At 29.3% G+C, this 26315-nt stretch overlaps 1 protein-coding gene across 1 annotated transcript; it reads left to right on the top strand.

The window, feature by feature from the left end:
* Window positions 1-1661: 1661 nt before the first annotated feature.
* LOC145834039 (putative ATP-dependent RNA helicase DDX10) lies at window positions 1662-5020 on the top strand. Its single transcript, XM_082941364.1, has 4 exons — window positions 1662-1931; window positions 2151-2862; window positions 3029-3261; window positions 3780-5020. Exons 1-4 carry the CDS (start codon window positions 1684-1686, stop codon window positions 4822-4824), a joined length of 2238 nt encoding a protein of 745 aa, XP_082797490.1. The 5' UTR covers window positions 1662-1683; the 3' UTR covers window positions 4825-5020.
* Window positions 5021-26315: the final 21295 nt, after the last annotated feature.

The raw sequence follows: 26315 nt of genomic DNA on the forward strand, positions 1-26315 counted from the left end.
TTTTTGCTAAAAATGATTTTTTCATTAAATTATTTACAAAAAATTTTATAGTCAAGTGATTAGTTAAGAAAAGTTGTGAAAATTGAGTAATATTGTTTAAATCAGGGTTTCCCAAAGTGGGCCAAGTGGCCCCCTAGGGGGCCATGAGCAGTAAAGGAGCCACAGGGGGGGGGCCATGAGGCCATAACTTGAAACTTACATTAGATATTTTTGAGTTGCAGATGAAGAGCAAAAAAAAAAGGTCTTTCGTGTATTTAATGGTAGTTTAGAAACTTACACTAAATATTCTTGAGTTGCAGATGAAGAGCAAAAAAAAAAGGTCTTTTGTGTATTTTATGGTAGTTTAGAAACTTACACTAGATATTCTTGAGTTGTAGGCAAAAAAAATAAAAAAGGTCTTATGTGTATAGTTTATGAGTGACCTATATGTTGAAGGGGGCCATTTGCAAAAAAGTTTGGGAAACCCTGGTTTAAATGAAGTACAATAAAGCATGTTTAACTGTTGTAGTTTGTGTTTTTGCATTTTAAGATTTGAAAATTTAGTTAGTAGTTGAGAAAAACCTGTAAGTAATGAAATACAACTGTAAAAAAGGTTAATTTTATATTGTAGTTGTAGGTAGCTCTAAAATGTAGTCAATGGGTCAGGTTTAATAGAAAAAAATCTTTGCTGACATGCTTTACTTTAAAACTATTTAGAACAATAAAAATTTAAAAACACTTGAAAATATTAAAGGTTATGAAGCAGTTATTTATTAATCAGTATACTAAAGTTTTCTTAACAATAAAATCTAAAATTGGTTGTTGTGCGGTAGTATTTTTGTTGTTGTTAGGAAGTAGTTTGATGGCCACTTTTTTATGGCATGCTTGAGTAACTATGGCCAGCCAAAAAATTTTTTTTGACTCACAACTAATTTTTGTATAAACTATTTGTGAAAAACAATGAGATTCTATCAATACAGGGTTACCACAAAATCTGGAATTCTAAAAAATCTAGAATTTGACAATTTAGGCTAAAAAATTGAAACTTGATATTTTTTTATTAAACCTTGTATTTTAATGTAATAATAGTAATATAGTAAATTTTTTTTTGTCTTCATCAACAATTTTTTTATAAAAAAGTATTTTTTTATTAGGTTTACAGTATCTCTTCAATGATATTCTATAAAGATTTAAATTTCCCCTTATTTCTAATGCAGGGTTTTCAAAACTTTTTTCAACCCTTCAACAAGATTTTTCAAAAAACAGCCTTTTTTTTCACTTTATTAATAACTCCATTATATCTAGTGTAAGTTTTAAATTATGACATTGTGGCTACCCTTTTTACTGCTTGTGTCCCCCTAAATTTCCTACTTTTTTTCCAAAATATCTAGTATTTGTTTCAAACCTACCATTAAAAAACACCTAAGATTATTTTTTTTTACTCTCCATCAATAACTTCAAAATATCTAGTGAAAGTTTCAAACTTCAGGATAATTTTTCAAGTTACCACTCATGCACCCTAAAATAACTTTCGTGTGCCCTAAAAGTTTGGTGCACCCCAAAATAAATTTGGTGTGTACTGGTGCACACTTTGAAGACCACTGATTTAAACCATAACTATGTGTTATCTGATAAATAGATTACAACGTAAGACTATCAAAACAAAAAATTTCAAGGAATATTGTAACATAATAAAAACTAAACATGGAAAACCAGAACCAACTTGACTTCAAGCGGTTCAAGGAGAGCAAGCAGAAGTACAAGAAGAAGCAGCAGAGGCGACCTACCAAGAACAGCAAGTATTACGACTCCAGGAACTACAGTCAGGTGGTGGAAGAGTACAAGAATTTTGAACCCACGCCCGACTCTTCCTACGACGACTACCCTCTCACGTTGCAGCTGAAGCAGGGGCTGAAGAAGGCCAACTACCCCACTCCCACGCCCATACAGAGGTAAGAATAAATTTAAAATAAAAGTGAATTTAGTTTTAGAAATTTTACTGACATCAAAAGTTCTATTAAGACAAATTTGTTTCACTAAATTATTTTATTTAGTAGTTGAAGTTTTTACTATTAAACCAAACTAAAAACAGTAGTTATATAAACTTACCTTTTAAATTACTTATTCAATTTACCACGCATAAAAGATAAACAAACACTTTTTTCTATTAGGGCCGCGGTGCATCATGCGATGCGCGGTCACGACATCCTGGCCAAGGCAAAGACTGGGTCGGGGAAAACCCTGGCGTTTTTGATCCCCGTGCTGGAGAGGCTGACCCTTGAGAGGTACGGCCCGGAGGACGGGTGCGGGGCGCTGATACTGTCCCCAACCAAGGAAATTGCCAGCCAGACTTACAGCGAGATCAGGAAGATATCCTACAAGTGCACTCTCTCGTGCGCCAGAGTGGTGGGCGGCGGCATGGAGTTCAAGCAGGAGCAGAGGGGGATCGGCAACATGAACATTGTGATCGGCTGCCCGGGCAGGGTGGACCACCACCTGCGGCACACGGACAAGGACTTTCCCTTCAACTTGGACAACCTGAAGCTGCTGGTGCTGGACGAGACGGACCAGCTGGTGAGGAACGGCGGCGGCAGCTTTGAGAAGCAGCTCAAGTTCATCCTGAGAAGCTTACCAGAAGACTGCCAGATCCTTCTCTTCTCGGCCACCCAGACCAAGAAAGTGGCCGAGCTGGTCAAGCTGAACCTGAAGTCGCCCAAGTACATAGATTTGGCGGAGAACGCCGTCAGCTCGCTGCCAGACTCGCTCACCAGTACCTACATGGTGTGCGAGCTGGACCAGAAGATCAACGTTTTGTACTCGATGATCAAGATGAAGCACTTAAAGAAGAAGAAGATCTTGGTGTTTCTTTCCACGTGCGCGCAGGTCAGTTGAATTATTTATAAGTATATTGTATCTGTTTGTAATACTTTTAAAATCTTCAACGAAACTTTACGTTTCCTTGCAATCAAAATGAGCCAACAGATCAACTTAAAAACTTCCATGACTTTAGTTTTAAGTTCCTTTTTTTCGTAAACGTACCGACTTTCAGGTCAGCTTCTTTTACGCCGCCTTCTGCCGCCTGCGACCCGGAACCTCCATTTTGCACCTCAACGGCCACATGGGCGAGTGGAAGAGGAAGACCAACTTCGACGAGTTCCGGAGGAAGACGGGAGGGTGCGTGATGTTCAGCACGGACGTGTGCGAGAGGGGAGTCGACATCCCCCACCTGGACTGGGTCGTGCAGGCCGACTGCCCCAAGGACGTGGAAACGTTCATACACAGGTTAGACATATTGATTACGGCATGAGGTTTTTTTCAAAAGTCTCTTACAAGTTCCGATGAGCTTTTTTAGGCGGATTTTTGTTAATTTCGTAACTTTTTTTCGAACAAAGTTAAATTATGTTTTATAGCGCAACCTTGTCATTGAAATCCTTTTGTCTTCACCTGTGGAAATTATTTGAGTTAAAATAACAATTTTACCATACACATAACAGTTATAGACCTAAATATTCAAAAAGAGTTAAGTTAAGAAGCTATAAACACGCTGTGGGAAGTAATGTTTAAACAGCTGTTCATTTTGTTACAAACTCAATGAACAATATTATTTTATCATTTGGTACAAAACACTCAAATATTGTTATAACATATTAGTTATAGGCCTATTTATTCAAAAAAAGTTCTGTTAAGAGATTATAATCAAGCTGTGGTAGGTTGTTAAGCCATTAATTTTTTAAAATCTGTCCAACTTTTAACAAACTCAATGAACAATATTATTTTACCAACTCGTACAACTCACATAGGGCCGGAAGGACGGCCAGGATGAACAGGCCGGGCCAGTGCTTGCTGCTGCTGCACCAGAGCGAGCTGGCGATGGTGGACAAGCTGAAGAAGATGAAGATCAGCGTCGACTCGACGGGCGTGACGCACAAGTACCTGAAGGAGGTCACCCCGAAGCTGCAGGCCTTCTGCGCCGACAACGAGCTCAACGACTTCATCAAGGAGAAGGCGGTGCGCTGCTTCAAAAAGTACGTCAAGAACTACGAGCTGATCGCCAGGAGCGTAAAGTACAAGAAGGTGTTCAACTTCGGGCAACTCCCTTTCGAGGGTTTCTCCAAGTCGCTGGGCCTGGTCGCCATGCCCAAGCTGAGCAAGAGGCTGGTGGCCAAGTACGGGCTGCAGTTCGAGAAGGACGACTTCAGCTTGGAGAAGTTCGACGTGGCCGGCAGCGACGACGACTTCATGACGGTGCAGGAGCCGCCCGCGTGCCTTCAACCGGCGAATGACGTCAACCCGTACCTGGAGGCCATGGACAGGGCGGCGGAGGCGACGGGCAAGAAGGCGAGGTCGCGCGCCAAGGAGGCCAAGCGGCTGTGGAAGAAGAACATCAGCGTGAACACCAAGACGGAGTTTGACGAGGATGGCGAGGTCGAAAGCGCCGTGACCCTGCAGGGCCTGGTCACCAAGGACGACGTTGACGGGGCCGACGAGGGGGGCATCGACGTGGAGGCGCAGAGGCGGCTGATGGAGAGCAGGGACGTGCAGGACAAGGAGAGGCACGCGAAGCTGGTGAAGGAGAGGAAGCTGGCGAGGAAGCTGAAGAGGAAGGCGCAGAAGCAGGGAGGGGAGCAGCAGGGCGAGGCGACCGTCGCCTTCCTCGGCTCTCCGCGGGGCAGCGACTGCAGCGAAGGAGAAGAGGAGGAGTACAGCGAAGGAAGCGGGTCGGAAGAATACGAGGAGCCTCCGGTGAAGAGGTCGAAGGTGGCGGAGGAAGACGAGCCGAGCATCGCGGACGGGTTGAAGCAGCAGGAGAAGGAGGAGCTGGCGTTGCGCTTGCTCGGCATGTAGGTTGTATGGAGTGGGTAGGAAAAATATGTAGGGAATTGTTATTTTGTTGATAAATTTTCAACCGACTTTTATTATACTTAAAATTTTAACTTTCATTGTCTAGTAATTAAAACAGCTTTGTCAAAAAGCTAAAAACTTATTTTGAGTTTACGGGCAAGTTAGTTATTATTGAGCATAACGTACAAATATGCTTACTTTTGCCTAAAATAAATAAACACACTTTTATTTACTTTAGACAATTTGAATTAAGTATGTTGAACAGTTTTTAATGAAATGTTAATTGTATTTATACAAATTTGAAATTAGTTAATAATTTTAACTGGTATTTAAAGTTTTATTAAACTTCAAGTAGCTTAGTGGGTTTATTTGTATGACTTTGTTCTCGAATTTTACCCTTAATTTTGTCTTTTAAAACCATATTATAAAATATTTTAAATTTTTTCGTTGTGAATTTATTTTAAAGGATGTTTATAAGAAACACTTTAAAACATGCAACTTATTTTTTTATCTACATTAGTAGAAAATGTATTTTTTGTTGTAAAAATTAAATATGTGTTTAGGTAAAGTGCTGGTATTTTAATCTGTTTTTTCGCACAAAGCTATATAAATAGGTATTATAACCAATGTTACGTATTTGTTTTTTTTTTCTTCGATATAAATCTGGTGTATTTTGAGTAGTTACAGTTTGATAATTTTAAAGTACTTACAAAAATGTTTGATAATTTAAAAGATACCTCTAAACTCACTTTATAAATTTTATTAGAGTTTAATTTATATAGAAAAGCTTAACTGATTAAGAACCCAAATATACAATGGTAAAGTTCGCTAACAATTAATCTATAAGTTAAAGTTTTTTTGCCTAATTACTCTGTTTGTGTAGTATATATAATGTTTATACACAAATGCTCAAGTTAAACTAATAAACTTTTACTTTTAAAATATACTTGCTTAAAAACTGTGAACCAGTTAACCCTTTAATTTAAGTACAAGCAACAAGTGGAATATTTTTTTATTTTTACATTTTTATAAACTCAATGTTAGTACTGCAACTAATAAGTACATTAACACAGTAGTCATAGTTTCTATTAGGTTATAAACTAATAGTATTTTTACATAATATTTAATTGTTTTAAAATAATCAAGTATAACTTACTGAAAAAATAATTAAAAATTTCTACATTACTTAGGCACGTTTAGCTTGAGTGTATCAGCAGTTTATTTAGTTTGCCTGATCAAACTAAGTTGCAAAATGTCACATGGATTGATGTCTAGCGTTCATATAACGGAAACAGCTTTGCCGGAGGTAGCCGTGTATTGCTACCACTTGTTTAATTCTCAAGATTTTGGTGATTTAGTATGGAGTGGGCAACTTTTAAAGTCAGCCGGCCAGATTTACCAGGAAAAATCTTTTTCAAGCTGTTTTTCAAAAAGAGTCTTGGCAGATCTCGAAAAATTGAAAAACTGTAGTACTGTGCTTATTCACTTATCCGGACACGTTGGGCAAGGTTTTTCTGTAAACATATCCGGATAAGTACAAAAAATCTTTTTAGCGTATTTAGCTTTTTCAATATGTATGTTTATTTATTTTACAGGATTAAAAAGCGATAAAGTTTAATGTTCGTTTTTGCCCTAAAGCTAGATTGAGGTATGAAATCGATTAAGATATTCTGACTGATGTAGAGAAAAGTAAACTGTTCACAACTTCTTTTTTTTAACTTCAACACGTTTTGTCAACTTAGTGCGTGGGTAGAAATAATTTTCTCGCCATGATTTTTTGTTTCATATATAAAGTGCAAATTAGGTTAAACTTTTATCATTTAAACTTTCTAATGTTTTTAGGTTAACTATTTCAGGATTGAATTTTAACACGGTTTAATTTTTTTTTTGTTGGAGTGGTAGTACGACTGCAAGTTTGATTAAAGATTGAGTACTACACAAAGAAAAAGAACTATGTATTTAATTTCTTGAGTAGTTTAAGTGTTTTAAAATAGTTTAGATTTTGAGGTTTCTCAATAAACAAGACTTATAAAAAAGGTGAAATATTGTTTAGAGATGTGTTTTAGATAGTTTAAGCTTCTAATATACTACGTAATGAGATAACTTAGAAATACAGTTTAAAGTCAACGAAAAGTTTTAAGTTAGATGTTTTGAAAATACTCTTTTTAATTTGCTTAACTTGTTAAAAACTTGTTTAGAAGTTTCAAAAACAAAAGAGTTCAACTGTTTATAAACATTCAAACTACTCAAAAAAAAATTGTGTACGCATTTAATTGTTTTTTTTTTGTGTGTGCACAGAGCTACGTAGGGAGTCACTTTGTAAAAAACTTTTGTTTCTAGTGTGAAAGTAAGTAAATAATTTATAAAGCACAGCTTCTTAGTTATAACTATAATTAAAACGAGCACTAAAGTATTTTGTTTATAAGCTTTTAATAAACTAGTTTAACAACAACTTTGTTGTATAAAAATGTTTTATACTTATTTTAGTTAAATTCGTTACTTTTAGGAACATTTATTGTTTTTCGTTTGTAAAATTAAAATATATTTCTGCCACTTGAAAGATTTTCAACTTAAAAGCTACTATTTCGAGTTCATTTTTTTCACCTTTTTTAAACATACCACAATTTTTTATATTGATTTTCAGCAAATCATACCGACTTGAACAAAAGTAAAGACTGCCACTTAGGGTTAGAATATTTTTTATTTTATTTATGTTCAATCTTAATTTGATCCTAACTTCAGATGTATACTTTTTACATGTTTTTCAGAAAAAAAAAACGAACTAATAATAACGTTAAAACTATTTTAACAGATTATCAAAACTTGTTTGTTCATACAATCAGGGAGAAAAGTTTTTGTATCCCAACGACCTAGATGACTCCATTGGAACGATCACAACCGACTATATTGCAGCTGTCACCACGTTAATTTTCACCGTTTCTCTCTGGACTTGCTCGTTTGTGAGCAAAAAGTCCTACCTAGCAAAAAGCAAACGAAAAGTAAGCAAAATCCTAGAAAAAAACGACACAAGAAACCAGGTTGACAAACTTCACAGCAAAAGCGCGCAACTGTCTTTTTTCACCGGCCTGCTCCTGCTCTCTTACGCCCTCATGTTTCTGTTCGGGGGAATCGTCCACAAGAAAGTTCGTGATGCGGATTTCATAGCTAACAGCAGCGATTACTACCAGTCCAACTCGACCGCGAGGCAGATTCTTCTTCCTCCGAGGTGCTTGTGGGCAGCAGCCTGCGTCTTCGCCGGATCCACTTCATCACTTCTCGTGCTCATTTCATACCTGCTCGTTTCAAATGAAGTCAGCTGGCAATGTTTGCAAGATGCAGACCAGCCGAGATTCAGAAGTTCTACTGAAAATTCGCGAACGGGTCTGGTTGCATCTGGGTTTCCAGGGAAGCCAGTTTTCTGCTTAAAAAGACTAGTTCTTAGCTACACCGCCGTGGTCAAAGTTGTGTTTGTCTTCTGCAGTATAATGATATTTTGTGCAGTATCAATTCTTGAACTTGGTAGATTATGTTCCTACGTTGCAGAAAGCAAGAAGAACGTTAAAGTTTTGCAACAAAGCGCAATTTATAATGACACTTTGGAAAGTTTTCATTTCTTAGACACCAGTAAAATGTGGCTTATGGACGCTCCTGCTGCTTCGATATTTTCACATCTTTATTCCACTCCGTCATTTCTACAACTCTTCTTGTCATACACAAAAAGCAAGAAAACAAAATATTTGAAAATCCATTCAGACATACTGTTTCTTTCATAAAGCGAGGATATTTCAAACGATCGGCTCGTGGCTGTTTGTGATTGGCCCGTTGCTGCAAGTGCTTCTGCAATCATGCGTGACGAGCTGTCCCAATGTGGATTTTAACCACAATGCCATATATCACTTGGTAATTGCAGTGGCTTCAACTTTAATTGGTGGTGCTGCAATTTACATGCAACTGCTCAGCACGAAAATCTGCATGCTAAAACTTAAACGTGTATATTATGCTGATAGTTTTGTTCCTGTATAATTGTTTTTGTTACACTTTCTTTTGACTTTTATTTAAACTCTAAATTTAGTGTAATTATTTTTTTCAAATTAATACATGGTATTTATTAATGTAAAAACGATTTTTAACACTACTTATATTTACTCTTTAGTAAAATTTTCGTCTTTTTTGTGCATTAAAAAACTTCTTTTTGGTAACACCGTTTTACCAATAGCATAATTTATGTTTTTTAATGTTTTGTTAATTTTTAAAGTACAGTCACCACTCGCAAATTTACGCAAATTGTGTCCACAGCAAAAAGTGCATTTTTAAACAAGAGAACGAAACTAAACAAGAGGTAGCAGACGAACCGCTAATTTTTATATAACATTTGATTAGTTACAGTTGTTAGGAATTTACAACATTTTTTTTTACAAATATAGTTTTTTATTATAGTTGTACATACATTTTTTTGGTTTTTTAATAATGTTTTAAAATGTATTTACATTTTTTTAATATTACTTTTTATACTTGAAAACCAGAGATAAAACTTGTCTTGGATGAATTTAGAAAAAAACCTATGTCAAATACAATATAAGACAAGTTTAAACAAGGTAAGCAAGTAGCAAATTAGTTAAAAATAAGAGATTTATTAAGTTAAAACAAAAATTTTTGCCATAAATATTTGTAACGGTTCGAACATTGTACCTTGTTTCATTTAAAAGTATAAGAGGGGCTAACACACCTAAAATATACTGAGCTAAGCTATAGAATTCAATAGCTTCATTATTGAAGGCACAAACTAAGAATACATGATTCTTAATTTTATTTTATATATATATATATCTCATCTATATACTTAGAAAATAACTTTAAACTTTTTTATAATGTTCCTTTTATTATTGTTGCAAAAAAACCTGGAATCTTGTAAAAACTATAAGTTAACAATGTTAAAAATTTTCAGATTATTTTTTGAGAACTCTAAAATGCGTAACTAAACGAGAGTGCGCAGATTCGCGATAGGTGACTGTAGTAGCTATTTACCCCTTCATGTTTTATTATATCACAACTAACAAAATTGAAACTGTCAAAGCCACTAATATTTAATATTTATGTTTCTTACAGTTTTATTATTACAAAAATATATGCATTTATATTTTAAACTGTTTGGTATGTTTTGAACTTGTAAAACGTTAGTTGCAAATGTTTTTAGTTTTTTATTTTAACACTACTTCGTTAGATAATATAAATATAGTGTACTTTTTTGTTGGATGAATTTATTAATTGAGAAATCAAAATTTAAATTTTCTTGTTTTTATATTTTACAGTAAGTATTTTATATAAAAAGTCCTTTTTAATTCTGAGTTTTGTAGTTTGATATAAAGATATATTACTTTAGTTTACTTTATCTAAAACAGAAATTTTATTAATGTAAACAACTTATGTCAAAAATAATGTATGTTAACATAGTAAATAGTGTTTTAAAGACGTTCACGTATCGAAACTAACCTTATGTTTAAAAATAGTTTAGTTGGAATTATTAAATTTTATTATTTGTTTTCAACAAAATCGATTAAGTAAAATATGATTTAAAAATTAAAAAAATGTTTATTTTTAACCATTTTCAAGTTTAAGAATAATTTTTAGATTATTAGCTGTAGTGCCTTGGCTGTTGTTGGTACATAAGCATAAATGTTCATTAATTATAGATTAGAACAAAATATGGTAAATTTCCACTGCTAATTGATTAAAAACCGTGCGACAACGCATGCAATAACGCCAATATAACTAATCCATATTATTTATATATTCTATTGTTTCTGCAAAAACAACCATTAATTTCATATTTGCAAAATAGTATTATATGTTAAATTTATTTCAAGTTTTTTTGTAATATTTGTTCATGATATAACTTTAAATAAAATTTAAAAAAGAATCTTCTTGTTTTTCAACAATAAAAAGAAAACTTAGTTTCAGAAATTTTGAGGTTTTGTTGGAATAGCGATAAATTATTTCATAACAATGGCTTTTTTTATAACTATTTAACTAAGAATATTTATGAACTCAAGTTGAACATATTTCACAGACACCTTACATTTAATTGAGGTGTAAATCTTAAACAGTGACATAATTGACAACAATTTTTTAGTTTTTTTTTTTAATCTTAAAATTTTTATTAATCTTTAAGCTTTAACGACAAAAAAAAAGCTTTTAAACCGTGCTATATAATTTTCTATTCAATTTTTAAATATTTTGTTAGTAAAATTAATACCTTAACTAAATTAAATATTTTAACGTACATAAAGAGTCACTTGATGCTTTAATTAATTTTTGAAAAAGTATTACTTATATCTAAAACAACTATGTTTTACTTTTTATGATTACTTTGAACTAGTGTCTGTTGTAAAAAGTAGTTAAAAATATAACTAGACAAATTAAAATATTATATGACAGCTTTGACATCAAGTTATTACCTTTTTTTATCTTATTTTTTGGTAACATTTTTAATTCTATGTGGTAATAAACAATAAAAGTAAAAGGTTTGTGATACTTTTTAAAACTTTTAAACTAACAAAAATATAATCAGATAAGTGTCAGCTAAAATGAATCTTGACAGTGTTCAATTTACTATACTATTAAAAGAAAATTGGTTTACTAGTAGTAAACTTCCATTAAATTATTAGTTTATTTACTTGTGATCATCATAAAACGTAAAACAGTTAAAAAAAAAGTCTGTTATACTTTAGCTTTCATTTTTATCTACTATATCCGTATGCAGCTTCACCACAATAAGTCTATATGCGTTTAAAAACAGCTAAAATATATATTCGTAACGAAATACGTGCTAGCACAACTTATAACGCATTTTAATTTAACTGATCGTAAAAAATTCCATAAACCTTCTAAAGTAGTTGACGTATGTCATCTAAAATGCGATAGGAATAGTTTTATATGAACTTGATAATTTAGCCGTTATATGATTATATTGATTGATGCTATCTTTTTAAGCTTTGCTATTCTTTGCAATTATATAAAACGTGTGTAAAAACTTTTAGATTTGAGATAAGATAAACGAACATAGACAGTTGTAGGCGGTATCTTAATTTTAATTTGTTCATTTGACATTGAATATAAACATTTTCTATATCAACTACGAAAAATAATTAAGCTTGCTTGCGAAACAAACTTTCAAGTTTAATGCAAGTTTATTACTAAATATCATGTTTCTCCGAATTTTTAATTGGTTTAAGTCAATTAAAAACATATTTAGCACAAATTCTCTGTTTCTTAATAAAATAAGTTTGTTACTAACAAAACTGTTTTAAATCTGATAATATGTAGTACAAGTATGCATTGCACACTTGTCAATTTTAAACAATTGTGAATTAAGCAAATGAAAAAATACAAGCACATTTAAAATAGTTTTGATTAATTAGTGCGACTCACTTCTAATTGACAAAAATTTTATAAGAACTTGAATACTTTGCGTTTGCATTCATTATCATAAATTGCAACATTGAACTTATTTTAATGTTTATGTGTTTTTAAATCCCATTAGTCTTTGTTAACGGACTAAATAAATTTTACTTATGTTTTCAAATTTACATACTTATATAAAAAGTGTTCCAATGATTTAGTCATAAGCTTTAAAACGGTTATAGTGGTATAAAAAGGACATTAGTGGATACGAAGTACCTTTGGAAACTAATAAAAGTTCAATTAAAGCTGTCAGATTAGTTTAACCCTGATTAATCCGTCGAGTTTTAATTTCTTAGCTTAACTAATATGTGTATCTGTTTGTAAGTATTCTTTTATGAACCACTTAAACAAAAGTCTATCTCTAAATGCTTGATGTTTTTTGATAATATATTGTCTCAAAAAAAAAGCGTAAGTATTTTTAAAAATTTAGCTTTATTAACTTTTGTCTATTTTTTTAAACGGTAAACTAACAATTTAAACATTCATCTTGAAGTAGTTTTTAACGAGAGCAGTTTAATCTAGATTGGCTTATATAAAAAAATATTTACTTATTAGAATAAATACTTAATTTTTATAATTACTTTATACTTTTTTTAGTGTGACTACTTATTTATAAAAATACAACCAAAAGTAAAAAAATTAGTTGTTCTGAGTATCTATAACTTGATCTCAGCAAAATATTGTACTGCCCTTGGTAAACATGTTCAAAACTAATTATAAAACAAAAACAAACTATAAATGCATTGACTTAAAAAACACTTGATTTTTTTTTGACCAAAACACAAGTTTTTTAGCAGTTTTTTGCTAATACAATTTTTTTTTTCACAAATTTTAATTAATATTTCTTTAGCTACAAATATTTAATAATTTAAAATTATTTTATTTAAGTAAATATAAAATGAATACTAAATACAAATTAAACACCAGTTTTAGATTTTTAAAATGCCTATAAGGCTTACAGTATTTAAAACCTTTAGGTAAAAAAAAATGCAAGCATTTTATTTATTATGTTATTCGTTTGGTCGAATCGTGTTAGTTAATATGAAATTTAGTTACATATGAAATATTGTGAAGGCTTACAGTATTTGTAAATGGTATGAAAGTATTAGTTTATTTGTTGTTGTTTTGAAAATTGACAAAACTAGTACATCTAACTTAATGTTTTACTCAATTACATTTTATATAAACAAAAAAAATGGTTAGAACATTAACAACACTCAATAAAATTACTTAAAGTCAAATGATCTATGTAATTTTCTATAGTTAAGTGTTTGCCCTAACATGAAAAAAATTATGTCATACACTAATTTTAAAAACAGTACAAATTAAAGGGTTTTTTTTAGCTGTAATTTGTTTTATTTTAGTGGTTAAAGAACATAATATAACACAATACCCACAGTTCTACTTAAGTAACAAAACAAGTTTATTTTTTAACGTAAAAGTTAAAACTTGTACATTTATGAAATTAACTATTTTTAGGATAAAAATGTAAGACAAAGAACTAACTATCACTAACTTTATTTACTTGATAAGAAATTATACACATTATTTACTTACATGAAAAAATAAGTTAAAAAAAAATAATACGCTTTTTCCAAGTTTTATCAGTTATACTGTAAGAGTTTAAGTGGAGTTTAGCGAAAACATTAGTTAATAATTAACTATAATTTGATGTTTATGAAAAAATCGTCGCAACTTAGCTACAAAAGTGTTAGTAAAGCATTAACTTCATATAGCTTAATAACGACTAAACAGTTTTCATATAATACTCATTAACTACAAAACGAAGTAGAACTAAAACAATGATATGTGTGGTTTAGTTAGTTTGTACATGAGGTCTGTATATTGCACTTGTTAAGTTTATACAATTAAAATAACAACATTCTATAACTTTAAAACGTGCCTACACTTTAAATATTTTTGTTCAGTAACACCAATTTCAACTAATATAAGACGGAAAATGCTACTAAGAACCATTAGCATTGTTTATTCTTTGAAAAACTCTGCTGCGATGTGAAGGTTCAAACACGAAACTTATTTGTTTGTCAACACGACCGATTCTGTCCCTGAACCGCAGTTGGTCGGCTCTCATTCTGGCGACATCGCTTCTCCTGTAAGCTATCAGTTCTTCCGCGAACTCGATTGGATCTTCCACGGTTAACGTGACCAGGTTTTCGGCAAATCTTACCTGTGAATGTACTAAGAGTAGTTATTTATATTGTTTGAATTCAAATAGCATAGCTGTGACAAAAACCTGCAGAAACTTATGCACTATTTTTGTTGAAATTAATTTATTAAAAGCCTGTTCAAGCTTGCTCAGTATAACTGATTTAATTAACTTTATCTTATTTTGTTATATATGCACATAAGTTCGTTTAATAAAACAATATCAAGAAAAAAATAATAATACACGTTTCATGTAAATCGATCTCAATCTGTTAAAATAAAGTATTATAATTAATAAAAAAAAGTTAATTGCAAACAAAACTACTGTAACTTTCAACACATAGTGTAAATAAAAAATATGATAATGTAATAATGGTTCAAGAACTTTTTATCATTTTTTGATTAAGATTTCATGAAATTAACAAAGTTTCATTAAAACATTTTTCAATAGTTTTCAAAAACTTGTAAACTAGAGTTTGCTAGATAAACATTTTTTATGATAAATCAGAAAAGTTTACACTAATTAGTAAAATAAAAATAAAAAGACCAATTTTAATTAATTTTAAACTTTGTATATTTGCTGTGTTTAAATATTGTGTCCATTTTGTTGCTTTTGTTCGATTTGCCAGTTTAAATTAATTGACTGTAAAAATAAAAATTTAAGCAGTTTTTAAAAACATTTTTTTAGTATGAGTAACAATGATTAGAAAAAAGATGAAAACGAAAAACAAACTTTTATAAAACTAATATATATAAACAAACCCTCATTGTTGTTGTTTTTTGAAAGTTTTTAAAGTTATTTGATATTCTGCCTCGTGACATCATAATAAACAGTATCTTCTTCAAAACACATATTTTTAAACATAAAAAATAACTGCAAATCACAAAATAGTTTTAAATTAATTAGGTTAACCGTAGAAAACCATAATTGTTTTTATTATGCTTATATTGTAGAAATATATAGAAAAATATGAGGATTGCTTGAAAGGTTGGCTGCTACAAAGTCATTAAGCGCAAGTAACTACCAACAACAATTAAATACTAATTATAAGTTTCTCGTGGTAGAGTTTACGGTTTAGTGAGCACCTAATGTTTTCTTTCATTTTCCCATAAAAACTTCTTAGGTGGTGAAACAATTTTGTGATGAAAAACATCAGAAACAAATATAAAAAGCTTTTTTCCTAAAAAAAATTGTTGTGAAAAACATCAGCAAGGCTTTGTAAATTAAAGTTTTACCAGGAACTTAAAGGACTCAATTTCTAAGTTTTATACAAATTTTTATAAGTAGTTGTGAATCGAAAAAATATTTATTCATATACTTGTAGATTTTTCTTTTATATCTGAATAAATAACTATAAACATTGCCTTTTTAAACTTAATATAACAAGGTTTTCTAAAGGTGTTTTATTACCAAAATAGTAGAAAAAATTCTTATGATATACTGATAAGCTAGCAAAAGTTTATACATATATTGCTTGAGCACTATTTACAATTGCATAATTGATCAAAGCTTGGTAAAACAACAATAAGTTTTTAATATTTATATAAATAAAAGTTTTAAAATTGTTACAATAGAATATAAAGATACAAAACAGGTTAATAAAAACATAATAATAATATTTTGTGAATTAAACTAGTAGATTATTTTACAATCACAATTACAAAATAAAGTACATTTATATAATTCAAACTCAAAAGAAATATTTTTTTTCTTTTTTTGTTAAGCTTATAACTTCTAAGATAAGATGTTTAAAAAAGTTGAACTTTTAATCACAATTGTTAAAGGTTGTTGTTACAAACTGTAAAAATAGACTTAAATATTTAAACAGCCAAAAATCAAAACTTTTATTGACTATAGTTGAAAAAGTGCAACTAGCTTCTTTTGCAAAGGAGATAAGTAGAACATTTTATGTTAACTACCTTAACTTAAGCACATGTTAATACTTTATATATACCTAGAAAACACAGATTTTTTACTTAGTAAACCGACTAAACATTATTTTTGCTTGTCTAAAAAAGTTTATTTTATTAAAATGAAGGAAAAGTTAATAATTTTTTTTTTCATTAGTATTCTATTTTCTCTATGTTTAAGTAAAAAACAATTTGTATAATGTTATTTATTGTTAAAATAACCTAAAGTAAACAGTATTTTGACTTATAATAACTTTCATAAACATTTAATTACAAACCATTTAAATCATAACATTAGCTAATTATAATGTTTGTAAATTTTATAAAACTTCAAACAAATAATATTTCAACATATTTTAAATGAAAGTTAGTTTAATCAAACAAATCCAAAGATAGCTGTTTTTAAATTTTCATTTATGACTACTTTTTCAACTATTTTCTAAGCATTAGCTCCAAAATAAAAATTTTTCAAACAACTTTAAAATCCCAAAACACTTACATAGAACAAACAAGCCACAAACTTTTACAAACACATTCCTGATTAATGAATGTTTAAATTTGGGTTGGGAACACAAACATACCTACTTTTAACTACACATGACTGCTGTTTTTCCATCAAAATACATGCAACAACCAGTTAAATGTCAGCACAGTTTTGGTTAAATATTCGTTTCAACAGCAAAAACGGTTTTGTCATGGTTGCCACTATTACATTTCTAATGCATCTACGTGCAATGAATAAACGTATTGTTTCAGTTGCTCCAAAAATACATGATGCGTTTAAAAAAAGGCCATACTATGGTCACATTGGGATAGAGTGATTGATAGAATTTCCAGTTTTTAATTTTCACACTGTCATAAAAGTTAGCTTGGGATTTAGAAAAATTAAACAAAATATTCAACAAGGCTTAGTTTATAAAAAAAAGTTCAAACTAGCCTGAGTTGTCTTGAGTTTTTTAAAAACTTGAAACTAGCTTATCATTAGTTAGTTATCATGACTAGCCTAAACAGGTGGCAAGGCAACCTTGTTTTTTTTAAGTAAGTTTAAGTTAAAGTATGTACTCTAACTCTAGGTTTAATAACCACCTTGAACTATAAAACCATATATAACATAAATAATAGTTGTTATATGATAAGTTGCATTATTGTTATTTTTTATTTTATGTAATACGCAGAACCTTTTTTAATAAAAGTAAAAAAAAGTATTTTTTTAGTGTTTATATATAGTACAATAAAAACCAAATAAGAAAAAAAAATATAATGCAGATTAATAAAGATTTGTTGTTGCATTTGCCACTTTATATTTTCAATTTAAATAGTTAATTAAATTATTTTCTATAGATGTTAAGTATTTTACCAAAATATGAAATAATAAAAGCAAGTGCATATGGTCATACTAAAAAAAAAATTAATACATACTTTATTTATTTTTTATCGACTAAAACGTTTTTTGTTTAACTCAATTAAATATTTAAGAGTTTTTAATTCAATAAAAAACTATTTTAAATTCAGATCTAATGTGTTTACAGACAATGTTAAGGTTGAACATCAATAAACTATAAAAATAATAACATACTTCCAAGCAAAGGACTCATCTTTTAATATCAGCTTAATATATATTTATTATTAAAAGTTGCCATTTGGGTACAATTAATAAGTTTAAAGAAAAATTGTATTCTTGTTTGTGTTTATCTAAACTAAAAACATTACAAGATTAAGAAACAACCTGATGCAAGAAATGATTGTTTATAGAGTTTAAATAAAAAGCCATAATTTCCAGCCTCTGCCTTGTCACAGGACTCATTTATGAACACTGTTTAGAATAAAGCGTACGATTCAAGTTTTTTTTTACGGTTTTTGAAAACTTAAACAGTACAAATAAGTCATCAATACAGCAGCAACATCAAGTTTCCTACCCACAACTTAAACCATTTAAGTATTTAAAAAGCAGTACTTTTAAATAATGTATGACAAATATAACTTAAATTTTAGTTTATTAATAAGCAGTGCTAAAAAATAATCAATGTTTTTTTCATAGTATCTGCTCTAAAATTTCCAAATAGAAACTACTGGATATATTAGCCCTGTTAATACAACAATCAAAAAAAGTTCTAAATGCTTTTATTTTTTCAACAAAAAAAAATGTCAAGAGTTTGTTCAAAAAACATCACAAATGTGAGTAGTGCATAGCTTGTAATTTATAATAAACAATAGTGTCACATGGGAAGTTAATTATTAAAATTTGTGTATTTTTAAAGATTCTTTGTTTTTTACAAAAATCATTCTAAAATAGAGGGAAATTTGAGTAATCTTTTTGACTGAAAATATTCAAAACAAAATAGTTTCTTTGTTCTTTGGTTTTAAAGTTTATTTTGTACAGAATTTAATAGCTAAATGATAGAGCTAAAACAAGACATGTTTTTTATTGGATTTAGGTTTATTGGGTTTGTGCTAGAGTCCATATAAAAAGTTGGACAATTTAGATTTTTTTTAAATCTCGAATCATATCTTGAAATACATATTTTTTTTAATTAACTGTTTTTAATATTCTTAAACAAATAAATGCTCTTGTTCAGATAATATTCTAAGATTTTTCATTTAAAAAATGAAACTTTTGTTCAAAATTAGCCAATCAAAAGTATTTTTTAAAAACTATTTTTAAATAATATAACAACTCAAAGGGTTTAATTTTTTAAATAAAAATGTTTTGACCAGAATAGATATTGTTTTTAATTTTGAAACATTAGAAAAACCGCAGCTTTACAGTTTTTTTATTAGGTTGTAAAATAATTTTTACGTCTACTATTAGTTTGTTTTTAATTTACAATTTATTTTTAGCTAGATTATCTTGACTGGAACTGTTTAATTAAATAACTTATTTGTGTATCATTTATTATGTTTTTCAATCATGAAGGTAAGTTTATTACTTATTTTTATTAGTAATTTGTTTTTAGTTTCTTGAATATAAAAGTTATTGTTTTACATGTAACAAAATTCTCACATTTTCAATAATAACAGGACTTAGGTTTGTATTTAAATGATTTCACTTTATAAAGTACTGGATTGCATATTGAAATTTTTCATAGTTTTACTGGTATTTTCAAAATTTTTAAAGTTTAAACCTTTTTTGTAACTAAAAAATTTAAATGTTTATGTTTTTAGTTTCTTGAATATAAAAGTTATTGTTTTACATGTAACAAAATTCTCACATTTTCAATAATAACAGGACTTAGGTATGTATTTAAATGATTTCACATTATAAAGTACTGGATTGCATATTGAAATTTTCATAGTTTTACTGGTATTTTCAAAATTTTTAAAGTTTAAACCTTTTTTGTAACTAAAAAATTTAAATATTTATGTAATTTTCCGAAGTGTGTTATTAAATGGTACTACAGAATATGTTCAAGTATATTATATTTTAAAATGTCTTGTTAAACTTGAAATTGATCTACTTTGTACCAGGGGCGTGTCTAGACATTTTTCAAAGGGGGTTCACAATTATTTTTTGTTCTTAATTTGCCGCTTAAGTACGCATTTCTCAGGTATCAACTGTCAGTTAAGTACGCATTGTGCGTACTACGCAAAATTTAGCCGAAAAACTCTGTGTTTGAAATGCTTTTTTCAGATTAGAATTAAAAAAATAATAAGTAGTAATATAAAAAGGTTATATTTTTTATTTGTTATACTGCATTAAATTTAGATAAACTAAAACTTAAAGAACCAGAAAAAAATGATAAACTTACAAATTGTATATCAAAATTTATTATTTTATTTCTTCAACTGTTAAAGACATAACTAACTTAATCTATGAAAAATTAACCTTTTTATCACGAAACAGTGTTATAAAATAAGTATACTAGAAAAATTTTTTATAAAGAGAATTAAAATTTTGATTTGAATGTTAGTATAAATGGAGTTCTTACAAATTTTTCTTTTAAAATTTAGAATTTTTACATTTATATATGTATTTATAACAAAAATTTTTTTTAAGTAATTTAATCTCTAAAATTTTAAACTTCACTATATATACAATAACATATACAAAAATAAAACAACCTAAATAAAAATTGAAACTTAACTTAAAAAAAACGTTTAGACTTATACAATTAAATTAAAATATATTTAGATTATAATCAAATGTTTGCCTGGTGGTGCAGGGATTCTAATTATGGTTTTGAAATCTCTCTGAGTTGAAAATTTCAAAAAATCAAGAATCAACTTGATGACCAACAGATATACAAAAATAAAATAACTTAAATAAACATGTTAAAACAAAATAAAATAAACTTAAATAAATTGCCAGGTGGTGTAAAGGCTAAAGAAGATTTTTAAAACTCTCTGAATTGAACTTTTCAAGGTTTAATAGCTTCATACAACATTGTTATATACAACCAAATAAGTAAAATAAAACTTTAGTAATTATATTGGACATTTTTTAAGTAAAATTGTACTTACAAGTTGAAAAAACAATACTTAATCAAAAGTTTTACAGAAAAAAATGCTACTTTATAACTTTTACCTATTATTACGTCAAATTTAAAATTTTATTTGAAATATATTTCAGCTGGGCAAAAACGAGCATTTCTTGTTAAGGAAACTTATAATCTTTCAGTGTTATAAATTCAACATTCATTATTTAAGGTTTATCAAATAACCAAAACAAAGTCAATAAACAACATTTTTAGTGATATTCTAAGAATATTTTTTTTCAGGGGGTTCACAGGAAACAGGAAACCAGTCAAACACGCCCCTGTTTTGTACACTCAGAAATATAAAAACATGTAAGTGTAGAAAAACAATTTTTTTTGTTTTTGTTTCTACTTAAACTAGCAAAACATACAGTTTGATGAAGTATTCAAGGTTAAATGTGCGTACTAATGTTTTCATAATAAAGTGCTTCAGCTCCTGGTCGAAAACCACTGAAGTATAAAAAGCTTCACAAATTTCTACGCGATCAAAAAATCACCTTTAATGACGTATAACCTGTTTTTGATAGCAACTCAACTATGACAGTACCTTATATCGATCATGTTAGGCATTGACGACCATCTATTGTACAAATGCATCAACAGTGTTTGTGAAGTTCTTCCTATTTCGTCCACCTGCAACTAAAGTTCCTTCAAAAACTGACAAGCTGCGCCTCATCTCGATCATTGTTGATATTTCCTTCCGACTTTCAGAATTTTCCACGTTTTCTCCTTTTTTCATAGTTATTTTTCACCCGACTAACAGCAGCATTTAACCCTTCTAGTTCTCATTCAATTCGTTATTCAGAACTAGAAATAAAATTTTTAACAAGAGTAAAATCTAGCTTTAAAAAGTTATTAGTGTCGCAAAGTGATGTGAAAAAGCGTTTAATATGTTTAAAAGTTTTCACACAAGTAGTTTTTGAATTGAAATGGTTTGCTACTCTATGAAATGTAGCCACCTTTTGACAAATAACTTTGTTTTTGAGTGTATTCAGAATATCAACACCGGAATCATCATATACGAAATCATATAGGCTTTTTATCATGAAGTCTTTTTTATCTTTTTTTTCTTCCTTTGGTTGTTTATAGATACAATAACTAAAAAGTATCAACTTTTAGTTCAAGGAATCATACAGATTTGACTAAAACAATTTTATTTTATTTTGAGAAATACGTTATTAACAAAATGGTAACATAGCTTACTTTAAATAAAAATTAAAATTTCAGAAACTGAAACTATATATTTTTTCATTTAAAGCTATAAAAAATGTCCAACCTATATATACAAAAAAGGACAAAATCCCTTACATTCACACTTAATTTATATTAATGTATTTACGATAAGATACAGTTTAGATGACTTTAAATTTTAATTGTTTCTATCAAACGAGAAAGTAAAAATAGAAGTATTTTTCAAAAAAAAAAAAGACTATCAACTAGAAATATTTAACGGTTGTAAACTTTACATACATTGATATCTACGACTGAAGCTACATCAACTCATTCGTTGGCTAAAAAAACTAAAATAATTTTTTCGAAATTTATATACATATGCACTTTGCTGTACTATGTAATATAAAACATAAGCAACTTATAAAGTTCTTGTTATTTTATATATGACAAGTTAAATAAAAAAAACAATAAACTTTGTTTAAATTTGTTTGTTTTATTATTGTAAAAATAAGAATCTGTTTCGTAATGGTACTTTAAATTTTGTTAAAGATTTAAGTTAAAGTTAAAAAAACAAACCTTGAAAATTGAGGAGGAGAGAGACTTTTCGATAATTTTTATTCTACCAACATAAAACTGAACATAAGGATTTTAATGAACTCTTTAAATTTAATTGGTTGTTTCGCAAAAATTTTTTTTTCAATGTGATAAAAAAGGTAATAAATTTAAAATTCCAAACTTACACTAGTCATTCTGGAGTTTGTATGGAACAGCATAAAAGTTTCAGCCGCAATTTACGGGAGCACAAGATGTTTTGGGATTTCTGATAGGTTGGGGCGATTTTTTTTATAAAAAAAAGGGCGGTTTGTGAAAATGAGTTTGGGAAGCCCTGGTTTAAAAAGTAACATTTTCAGTTAAGCTTTTACTTTAAAACACGGTGAAATGAAAAAAAAAAGAGTATTTTTGTAATAAATTTCAGTAAAATTATTTGTTTTTCTATTTGACTTTACTTTTGAGCTTATAATAAAAAAATTAATTTACAAGCATTCTTCAGCAAAATACTATTAATCGTTAGTTGCTCTTTCAGTAAAAAGTTTTAAAACTTATAGGAATTTATTTATTGCATAAAGTTACTGTTACTTTTGATAAATCAATCTGAAATTTTAGGTTTTAACTAGTTTTTGTTGCAATTATATATCAATAAGTTTGTATGATTCGGAAAACTTTAAAGCCATTTTATTCTAGTAGAAATATTAATTGAAGGAATTTAGTAAAGTTTAAAATTTAGTTCTACAGTAAAATCCATATTTGGGCGTGTAAGAGTATTAGACAGCGTTTTTAAAATAATTAAGGAATACCTACCAAAGTTGAAAATAAAAGTAAAAAATGTTGAGCATATTTTTTTCAAGTTCAGATGAAAAAAAAGTGAGATTAAGTCAACTGCTTTAATTTTACTAAGCTATTGCGTTAAGGAATTGTTTGTTTCATAATAAACTTGTATGACATAAATCATTGGCGACCAAAAGTTTGAAGTGTTTTGGTGTTATCTGAATAATCATTTTAAACATTTTTGTTGCTTTAATATTCCAGTTGATGATTGTACGTAAACTTTGATAAGTAAAAAAAAAGTTTTATTACCAAAAAAATTCAACTGCTGTGGTTAGTGATATATATAGAACTAATAATTTGTTTCGGGACTTAAATGAGAACCAACCATTTTTTTGTAAAGATGCATGATGAAATAATCAAACAATTTTGCATAACTAGGTTTGTGAAACTTATTTATTTGCTTTATAACAAAACAAATCACGAAGAGGTAGTAAACCAATAGAGCACTGTGATTGGAAAACTGTGCTTGGAAAACTTTCAATTTAATTTAATTTCAATAACATATACAAAAATAAAACAACTTAAATAAAAATTGAAACTTAACTTAATAAAAAACGTTTAGACTTATACAATTAAACTAAAATAACTTTTAATTATAATCAAATGTTTGCCTGATGGTGCAGGGATTCTAATTATGGTTCTGAAATTTCTCTGTATTAAAAATTTCAAAAAATCAAGAATCAACTTGATGACCAACAGATATACAAAAATAAAATAACTTAAATAAAAATGTTAAAATACCATTAAATGATACAAGAATGAATTGCCAGGTGGTGTAGTGGTCTAAAGATGATTTTTAAAATTCTCTGAATTGAACTTTTCAAGGTTTAATAGCTTCACACAACATTGTTATATACAATCAAATAAGTTATATAAAACTTTAGTTATTATGTTGGTCATTTTTTAAGTAAAATTGTACTTAAAAATTGAAAAACAATACTTTAAAAATACAAAAAGTTTTAAAACTTATAGAAGTTTATTTGTGGCTTAAATTACTGTTATTTTTAATAAATCAATCTGAAATTTTAGGTTTTAACTAGTTTTTGTTGCAATTATGTATCAATAAGTTTGTATGATTCGGAAAACTTTAAGAGTAGAGCTATTTGATTCTAGTAGAAATATTAATTAAAGGAATTTAGTATAGTTTAAAATTTAATTCTACTATGAAATCAATATTTGTGGTGTGTAAGAGTATTAGAAAGCGTTTTGAAAATAATTAAGGAATACCTACCAAAGTTGAAAAAACAGTAAAAAATGTTGAGCATGTTTTTTTTAAGTTCAGATGAAAAAAAAAAGAGATTAAGTCAACTGCTTTAGTTTTACTAAGCTATTGCATTAAGGAATTGTTTATTTCATAATAAACTTGTACGCCATAAATTATTGGCGACCAAAAGTTTGAAGTGTTTTGGTGTTATCTGAATAATCCGCATAAAACATTTTTGTTGCTCTAATATTCCAGTTGATGATTGTACGTAAACTTAGATAAAAAAAAAAGTTTTATTACCAAAAAAATTCAACTGCTGTGGTTAGTCATATATATAGAAATTTTTATTTGTTCCGGAACTTAAATAAGAACCAACCATTTTTTAAATAAATATGCATTATAAAATGGCCTATCAATTTTGCACAACTAGGTTTGTGAAACTTATTTATTTGTTTAATAACAAAACAAATCACGAACAGGTAGTAAACCAATAGAGCACTGTGATTGGAAAACTGTAATCATAGGTTTATTTTTAAAAACTTCAAGTCAATATCATCGTGTAAGAAGATTTAAATAACTCAATACTGTGAAATTAAAAAATAAAGATTTTAATCAGTATTTATCTGCAAAACAACACATAAATTTTACAAAAAACATACGAAAACTTTATTTAAAAAATACTATAAAAAACCTAGAATTTTTTTAAATTTTCAATCGCCTTTATTATTTTAAATACTGTCCTTAATTTTCAAATTAAGAGTCAAAATAGAAAATAACAGTTTTAAAGATAGTAAAAACTTACATGAAAAAAATTCAAATGCACTCAATTTAATTTTATTTCACGATAAACCTTATGAGATGTCAAATCATAATATTTATTAAACGTAATATAAAAGTCGTAACATGGAGTTTTTTGAGGATACCCGGTATGAGGCGTAAATTAGAATAGCAATTAAAGTTCTACTATTAAGAACAAAGCTCGATTTTGTTTTCCACCGATTTTTCATAGAAACGCCTCACATCGTCTGCGTGCTTGCACTTTCTGAACCGTTCCGCCTGCGGTTTCCAGTGGCAACCGAAGTGCTTCTCACACGCCGCCTGGCTCCTCTCCATTCTGCACGAAGACACGCCATGGAAGAACAACTTGTTGCCGGAAGTTGCCACGATGTGGGTGGGGTTTGACCCCGAAGGCACCGTCTTGAGGTTGTCCACTTGGCAGCTCGAGTTCTTCCTGCACCCCCTCAACGGAAGCTCCACCTCCTCGTGCGCCACGCCCTTCAGCTCGTCCGTCACGACGTAAATTCGCAAAATGCTGCCCTTGCTGCTGCCCACCATCACCTCCGCGCCGTTCGTTTTGCTGTAAGCGGCGATCGAAGTGAAGGTTTCGCCCTCGCTCGCCTGATAAAGCGGCTTGCTGGTCTTCAAGCTGCCGTACATGTTTCGCGCTTGGGGGTTGCCCTCGAAGAAGCGGTTCACTTCCGACGCAAACTTTCTTTTTTCTATCGCGCTTGCGAACTCCTGGCAGTTTCCAGGCCTGTTCGCTTTCAAATTCAAGGGCTCTAAATTGAACTTTTTACTTTCCCACCCGTGAGTTACGTGGTAGTTCTTCTTACTGCCTACAAAATCTTGCTTCATAAAATCACCGTTATCGAAATAATCTTCGACGTCCGAAAGTTTTATCATGGTGACGACGGACCCGGTCCTGTTCAGATAATTGTACG

Source organism: Thalia democratica, chromosome 4 (genome assembly GCF_965202585.1).
Source record: "Thalia democratica chromosome 4, ktThaDemo2.hap1.1, whole genome shotgun sequence".
NCBI classification, from domain to species: Eukaryota; Metazoa; Chordata; class Thaliacea; order Salpida; family Salpidae; genus Thalia; species Thalia democratica.

Bases quoted from the DNA above. Each gene is read 5' to 3' on its own strand.
- LOC145834039 (XM_082941364.1), top strand. From the start codon at position 1,684: ATGGAAAACCAGAACCAACTTGACTTCAAGCGGTTCAAGGAGAGCAAG. The intron at 1,932-2,150 runs GTAAGAATAAAT...TTTTTCTATTAG, and splicing joins ACTCCCACGCCCATACAGAG to GGCCGCGGTGCATCATGCGA. The intron at 3,262-3,779 runs GTTAGACATATT...CAACTCACATAG, and splicing joins GTGGAAACGTTCATACACAG to GGCCGGAAGGACGGCCAGGA.